Source organism: Stenella coeruleoalba, assembly GCF_951394435.1.
Source record: "Stenella coeruleoalba genome assembly, chromosome: 6".
In the NCBI taxonomy this organism is placed as follows: Eukaryota; Metazoa; Chordata; class Mammalia; order Artiodactyla; family Delphinidae; genus Stenella; species Stenella coeruleoalba.
The window spans coordinates 17,193,220-17,201,280 of NC_137151.1; the positions used below are offsets into that span (position 1 = coordinate 17,193,220).

The window sequence follows — 8,061 nt, forward strand, 5'->3', positions numbered from 1 at the left end:
GAAGGCAAAACACAAGGGAAAAATGTATGTATATGTAATAGATTAGAAAAACATACCAACAGTCATTTCTTGATTGTCTTTGCATCAAGATTAGGGAATCAGTTAAATGAGTAGGCTGGGCCTTTGGTGGGAATTGAGGGCAGGAAGATACCTTCTGGTAAAAGTAGCAGGGTATGCCCCAGACCTGTAATAGAAACATGGTAGGAGAAACCTACTTTCCTGGGTTTTTTTTTTGTTCTAATATCCAAGCATATTTATATATAATTTCTGAAATTTTAGCATTTATCAACTTTATTTATTGAGCTTAAAATGTATATTTTTTTAACCTATTGGTATTTGGTATAATAGGAAGCATCCCTGATTGTTTTCAGGTTTATATTCAGATATATTCAGGAGTTAGACTCTTTTTGTTTACTTAGGCAGTTTTCATTGTTAATAAATGTCTTCATTAAAAAAAATTGTCTTCATAGCTTGTTGGAAATCAAATTAAAAGTTTTTTTCAATTATTCAGCAGCATATAAATAGCTGCATTGTTAAAAGTGAACTTTGCCTTTAAAAGTCATCTAGAGTTTTACTTACCTTTATAAGTTTGCTTTTTTCAGTTCTAAAATAGGGTTTTTAGTTGAATATTCATGAAATCATTCTATCAACTATATCTGCATTTTTAACTCTCATTAGTCAGAAGTTCTTTATACTGTTTCCTTTCTTCGGTCATTTAAGTTCATCATGATTTTTCTAGATTATTAAATATTCTGGCAAATATTCCAAGAATATGTTATACCAATACTTTGATAACAGTGTGAAGGCTTTTTAGTACTTACTGCTGGGTGTTCTTATCCTGACTCAGCCTGTGTGTGTGTACCACACAAGCAGGACGTGCATGTTAAAAGTTGTCAGTGGTTTTTCTTGTGTTACGCATTATGAGTCCCTCATAAAAGAAACCATTATTCTCACAAAACCCCTTTACTCTGAGTAATGGGTGGTATGAAATGGAATAGTATATGTTTTCCACAAGAGGGAGTCTTGCCTTTGATTCTCAGCCTCATTTTTTTAATGCTTAGAGAGGGCAAGCAATTTTTCTTCCCTATTTTGAAGATAGGAGTTACTGTTTTTGTCATTATTTTGAAAGCAAACCACCAGTGTGTTGCAGCTGAGTCTCAATAGTTAATCAGTGCAGGCTCTTTTTAGCAATTGTTTTTGATCCTTAGTTGAATCTAGATGGTAAAGGAAAGAATGATTTTTTTTTTTGTTTTGGTAACTTTATGGTGTCTCATTTTTAATTTTCTTGACGACCCTGATAAAATGATGGATTGGAGGGTCAGGCTTAGCAATCTGAGGGCTCCTCACCCCTGAAAGTATTTCTCTTTGTAATCTTTATTTTACTTAGTTATGATTTCCTTTTGAAAATTTCTGTTTCATTTGTTACTAGATAATCAAGCTATATTTCATCAATAAAATGTTTGCAAAAGTTTTACTTGAGTTTCATCTGTTTTTAGTACTGTCTTAAGAACCATAACATAACACAACATATCATAGCAATAGCATAACCTAGTTTTTCAAAAGTGGGAGTTTTTAAAAATGACTTCAGGAACTAAAGGGAAAGAATCAACTTGAGAACAGGCAGTAATCAGTAAAGAAAATATGGGCAATGTGATGTGTAAGGCAAATGCTTAAAATTTCATATTTCTGTTTCTTATGTACTATGCCTGTACTTATTAGTGAAAAGCATGCTTTCCTTTAGGCTATTTTCCAAGCAAGAAGTATTTTTGTTGGTAATTTAAGCAAGTGGTTAATATGTTGAAGTCCTGAATCCTTATATTTAATAATAACATACTTAAAATGTTGTCAAAGATTAGTATTATTTTCTTGGTGTTTTACTTTATTCCTGCAAGTTATCATAAGTGGAAAACTTACGTTAAAGGGAAAATTGTCTTAATGGTAATTGTGGGTGTTTTGTTTTTCTTCTGTCTCTTATTTTTAGGTGCAGTTTTCTTGGTTATTTTTTGCAGGCGCTATCCCTGTATTTTTTTCATTTTTTATTGTAACTCTCCTGTGCCATTATAATAATTGGGATCCTGTGATGGTGGGAATCAGAAGAATTTTTGCCTTTATATGCAGAAAACATCGAATTCAGAGGTAGGTTAAGTTCTAATACAGATTTTTTAAAAATAATGTTTACTAAGTAAATTAGGAATCATATCATGCTGGCCTAGCTTTTTAGAGATTCTGTGAAGAATTTTTAAAAGATTATAATTTTATATGTACAGTGCCAGATAAAAGAATTTTTCAGACCCTTCAGGTGATAAGATAGTTTCTTCCCAACTGCTTTTTTAAAAAAAAAAAAATGTTTTGATTCACAGGTACAACCAAAGTGTTTACTGCTTTGCTAAAACAAATTTAAATGTAGAAAACATTTGTTTGTTTGAAAAAAATTCATAATAAAATATGATAACATTGCCTCCATTTTTTTTCAATTTCTTTCTTTTTAAGAGAGAGAAACCTTTATACATTCTACTCTAAAAAGAATTTGGGACAATTTGTTGGGGAATCTTGACCTTGTCTTAGGTCTGACCTCAAGCCTCAGCCAGTGGAGTAGATCATTTTTAAGGGTTCCTTAGGTCTAAAGCTTTCCTAACTATTGTCTTTTTTTAAGGGTTCCAGAAGACAGCGAACAGTGTGAGAGTCTCATTCCTATGCACGGTGTTTCTCAGGAGGATGGAGCTAGTTAGCTGTAGTCCAGGTTTGTATGTTAGCTGACAGTAGTATTGAATAAGGTTCTTATTCTTGTATTGCTCAAATACAGAATCGATTTTCCATTATTAGTTGTTTGAGAGGCAATACAGCTTAGAGGCTAAGGGAGTCCAATTCTGGAGTCAAACTTCATGGGTTCCAATTCTAGCTTCTCTATGTACTAGCTCTGTGACTTTATGCAACGTTCTTAACCTCACTGTGCCTCAGCTTTCTTATCTGTAAAATGGGGTTGCAGTAGAACCTCCCTCACAAAGTTGTTAGAAGAATTAAATACTTGGTAAGTTTAAAACACATACAATACAGTACCTGAGTCAAATTAAGTGATTCCCAAGTTTTGTTTGTTTGTTTGCTTTTTGAAAAGGAAGAAGTAAAATTGTATTCAGTTGTAGATTGCATGATTATATTTAGAAATTCTAAGGAATTAGCAAAAAAAGTTACTAGAATAATTGAGTTTAGCAAGATCACATATACAGTGTCAATATAAAAAAATCTTCCTATTATTTCTATATGTAGCAATGAGCAATAATTAAATGAAGTTAAGAAAAATTCCATAAACAATGAACTTTTAAAAATACCTACAAATACATTTAACAAACATTGTACAAGACTTGTAGATGGAAAACTAAAAAATAATTCAGAGAAAAATGAGAGATATGAGTAAATGGAGAGATATAATAATGTGTTCATGGGTTGAATGACTCAACCCATTAAGATGTACTATTAAAAAGCCAGTTATCCCTAAACTGATCTATAGATTGAGTGCAATCCCAGTCAATACTCTAACGAGCTTTCTTGTGGAAATTGCCAAGATGGTCCTAAAATAAGGCAATTAAAAATTTTTTATCTATTTTTTAAAATTAAATTATACTTGAACTACAACGCTGTTAGATCCAGGTACAAAACATTGTGATTTGCTATTTCTATATTCTACAAAATAATCACAAGTGATTCCAAGTTTTTTGGGGTTTTTTTTGCGGTACGCGGGCCTCTCACTGCTGTGGCCTCTCCTGTCGCGGAGCACAGGCTCCGGATGCGCAGGCCCAGTGGCCACGGCTCACGGGCCCAGCCGCTCCATGGCATGTGGGATCTTCCCGGACTGGGGCACGAACCCGCGTCCCCTGCATCAGCAGACGGACTCTCAACCACTGCGCCATCAGGGAAGCCTGTGATTCCAAGTTTTAACTATTACTTATATTCATGCTAATGGTCATCATTTTACTTAATGATACACTTTAGAAAAATATTTTTTTCTGAGTATAAAATTAAGAAAAAATGTAATACTTCAGCGTATATCCAGTCTCTTCTCCATGTATGTGTGTGTGTTTACCACAACTCGCACAATATATATCCTGATTCTCTGACTATGCTTTTCACTTAACAATGTTTTGAGAACATTTCCACAGTTTTTTTTAATTTTAAGAAATAGTATCTTGTATATTTCTTACATGACAGAAAGAGTACGTGATAGTTTATGTTTCTTTTAATGAGTCCTTGAAATATATCCACCGTATATCTTTGGTAGGTAGGAAAGCAATTATTTAGAGCAAGAGATCACAATAAATTACTGAAATTCTGGAAATTCTTGTCCCTTTCTTCTGAGATAACTTTAGACGATTTATATTGAAATGTTTCTTGATTACACCTGGGCTTCCCCTCTTCACCTAGAACATTGAACAACTCCTGTCAACTCCTTGCACTCACATTGGCCATGAAGCTTAAGTTTATCTTCATGGTAAATTCACCTCTAACCCAAGGCTATTTGTCTTGGTTTTGTGTTTTTCTTTGATTGGTCTTTTTTTATTCTAGTTTTTCCTCTTAGGATGGTTATATATGCACATAGTTTGAAGAATTAGAGTTGTACAATTCTTATTGTACAATGCAGCTATCCCCTGCCCTGCACTGCCTATCCTGCTTTCATTCTTTTCCCACCCTGAGGAGTCTCTTTAAACTCTTCATTGATTTGTTTCGTATTTTCCTCTCCATCTAAGTACCATGCTTATACTTCTATTTCTTGATTTCTCAGTTTCAGGCCTCTTCAGCTGGTTTTCCCACTATGGCACATGAGGACAGGTTACTTTCAGTTTCCCCCTCCTCTGCTCCCACCGCACTTGCCTGCCTTCCAGCCCTGTATCATTCCTACCTCCTCATCATCCCAGGATATTTATCCTGTGATTTTGAATAGATGTGTAATCAGTGTTTACACTGTTATGCCTATATAAATGTTACTTTTACCTGAGCCATGTAGGATTGTGCCTGGCATTTCCCCAGTCCAGAGACCCTCTGTTACTACTCTTTTTGGAGAATAAACCTCAGATCTTCTCCTGGGATAGAGAAGAGGCACTTGACCAGCTGTGAAACGTGAGGGGCAGGCATCTGAGTGTCTGACTGCTTTTTCTATAAACTTTGTACCAATCTGCCTACTTTTAGTTGTTTCTTCACCCCTCCTTACAGAGGCATCTGGTTGTATTTCTTCATTGCTAGCTAAGAGTTGGCTGCTCTTTTCTTGTCTCTGTTCTTCTCTATGTCCATGTGGTTTATACTTTTTTAAAAAAATCCCTTTATTATCTTTTTACTGAGGTTTTGGGGACAGAGTAGAACTATGTATATTTTGCTCTTTTAAAATTGTTTTAATTTTTTAAAATTAAAAAAATGCAAATAGTTATTCTTTAAAGCTTTTTAATGCTATAATTTATACATTTTCCCTACCTAGTATGCTGTGCATTATTCCCATACTCACACTCATACCCACCCTCACCCAGATATTTTTGGAAGTGAGAGCTGGATAAAGAGGAGATAGTGAAGACTGAAGAAGATGGACTACAATAGAGTAGAATAAAGTAGGGCAGGTTGGGCAGCAGTCTTTGTCTTGACAGGGGTAATGGTGGAATGTACCTTGAATAAAACTGTTATTATGTGATCTTAAAGTAGTATTGGATGTCAGCCTTTGACATTGCTGTAGAACTCACTTTCATGAGTTCTTAGAACTCACCTCAAGTTCTGGTATCCAGTTATTAAGTATATAGGCTGTGTTTGATATATATTCCAATGGTAAAATAATTTTCTTTTTAAAATATAAACTATAGAAATTAAAGCTATGACAGTTGTAATCTAATGATGATCCCGTGTTTGTTTTTATTTTTAGCTTGATAATGGAACAATATACGGTGAAGAGACAATCTCTGGCAAGTTTTTGTAGAAAAATGTTTCAGTGCCTAGTCTGAAAAATAACAGTTTCAGTTCTTTGGAACTCTAAAACATATTTTCCTCTTGTCCGTTTTCTTCATTTTCATAATGAAGTACTTTGCTATGTAGCTGTGTACATATCACTACAGTTATAGGAAGTTTCAGTCTACAGTCCATCTAAAGGACCAACCTGCCTTACACATCTCAAGGAATTCAGCTGATGAAATAATTTGGACTAATCAAGGGATAAAATTTTAATGTTCTGGAGACTTTATTTTCACATATTATTTGTTAAATGCTGGACTATATTATGAAAATGTTTTCAAGAAATCATTTTAAGTATATAGATTGGTGTTTCTTACAGGTAAAATGCTAAAATAAGCTGCCTATAATAGGTACGGATTATATTTTTGAGTTTTGTAGAATATTACAAAGTAACAACATGAAAAATGTTTAATTTATGCAGCAAATATATTCACACAAATTTGGTAGGACTTTAGAAAGAATCGATATTTGAGAAAAGACCTGGTTCACTTACACTACATATACTGTATTATCCTTTCATAGCATTAGGTGCCTTCTACTTTAAATCTGTGACAAACCATGACAAATTTTTAAAGGAGAAGTATTATTGTAAAATGAAGAATCATGTACTTCTAAAGACTGTATTGCTGTAAGTTTAATTGATAAAGCTCTGCTTATTTAGAGTTTTGAAGAAATATCCTCTCTTCAATTAAACATTTTCATAATGGAATGATGTAAATTGAAGTGATAAAGAGTATTATTAAAATAAAATGTTTATATATATGTGTGTGTATTATAGATCTATCAATTGGTTTCTGATTTTTTTCACATATAAATGTGCCAAATTATCCTAGAACTGGATGCCTCTTCTTTAAATAATTTTAGTTTTCCTAAATAAATTTTTATGGTTAAAAACCAAAGAAGGAAGTCAAGAAGAAATTCTACTTTAAAAATTACATTTGGAGATTTCCTTTACCAAGTTTAAATTAAATATAAATACTCCTGATTTTAACTTTTAAACTTAGGTCTTATATGTACTTATTGTGCAGCAGCTCCTGGACTCTACTCACTGTAGCCCTCAGAGGATGAATGTATGTCTCAGGATTCATCCAGGCTTTTGATTAATCAGAACGTATTTCCTTCTCAAGTTTTGTGAGATTAGTTCCTTTCTCTTCAAAATTTCTTAACACATCTGTTTTTTAAAAATTCCCTTTGCAATATTTAGCTTCAGTTCGTCTTATTCACGTTCTTAAAATTGCTTCGATGTTACCGTAAGTCTAAAATGAAGTTTAGCCATCTTTCTGCTTGTCCTGAAATTTTATATTATATTAATTTAAAAGATTGTTGATAACATTAAATTTTAAAAATAGATGTTATCCTATTTGGTGCCACCAATAAATCTTAAACCGAAAAGAATCCTTATTTTGTGAGCTTGGCACAGGTTAAAGGCATGTAAAGAATGTGGACCTCGAAGAAATTTTCTCTTGAAAAGCACTAATGAAGTACATTTCAGTTACTCAAAGACTAAGTTTGGTTGACGTTCCCTATCTGTATACCCCTCTACTTCATGTTTTTTGCTGTTTTGACAGTTCGCCAGTACCTTTCCGCAGTTTACGGGATGAAATAGTTGAAACAGTGTCAGTGAAATTCAAGCTTTAAATTTTTCTGTAAATATGGTAGGAAAAGAGGTTGAACTTAGAATTTTTTGGTTGTCCATGTGCTCTATGTTCACATGTCATACAGATCATGTGTTGTCACTCAGGATTCCAGAAGTAGTCAGCCTTGTTAACACACTGGATAAATCTTGAGGAGGTCTTCCACTAGGCTATGCTTTTTGTCAAAGAACCTGTTTAGAAGGAAGCAAAATTACATTGGTTAGCTGAAAGTAGGGGTTACTGCTGCTTTGCCAACTTACATATTGTTTTTTCTCCCAGGTTATATTTATCTAAATGATTTTGGTATTTGAATACTGTAGCCACGGCAAGTGAGCAGTTGAAGACTTCTTTTCTGCACCTTGTAGTTAAGGGTTCACCTTCTCAGAAAATTAAGTTATGGTAGATTACTTTCATTCTGTGATTACCTAGAAGTCTAAGTATCAGGGCC

The 8,061-nt window shown here is 33.6% G+C and overlaps 1 protein-coding gene across 14 annotated transcripts in view; it reads left to right on the forward strand.

Moving 5' to 3' along the window:
- Positions 1–7,219, forward strand: part of SLC35F5 (solute carrier family 35 member F5) — a 184,139-nt gene extending 176,920 nt beyond the window's left edge. For 11 of the 14 annotated variants that reach the window (XM_079923885.1, XM_079923898.1, XM_079923893.1 and 8 more), the window contains 3 exons: positions 1,982–2,136; positions 2,654–2,740; positions 5,894–7,219. In XM_079923885.1, coding sequence (XP_079780011.1) covers positions 1,982–2,136; positions 2,654–2,729 — 231 coding nt within the window. In that variant the 3' untranslated portion in view covers positions 2,730–2,740; positions 5,894–7,219. Of the gene's footprint in view, positions 1–1,981; positions 2,137–2,653; positions 2,741–5,893 lie in introns of those variants that run through there. The other 3 variants (XM_079923887.1, XM_079923883.1, XR_013828659.1) reach the window with 3 other exon arrangements.
- The last annotated feature ends 842 nt before the right edge of the window (positions 7,220–8,061 follow it).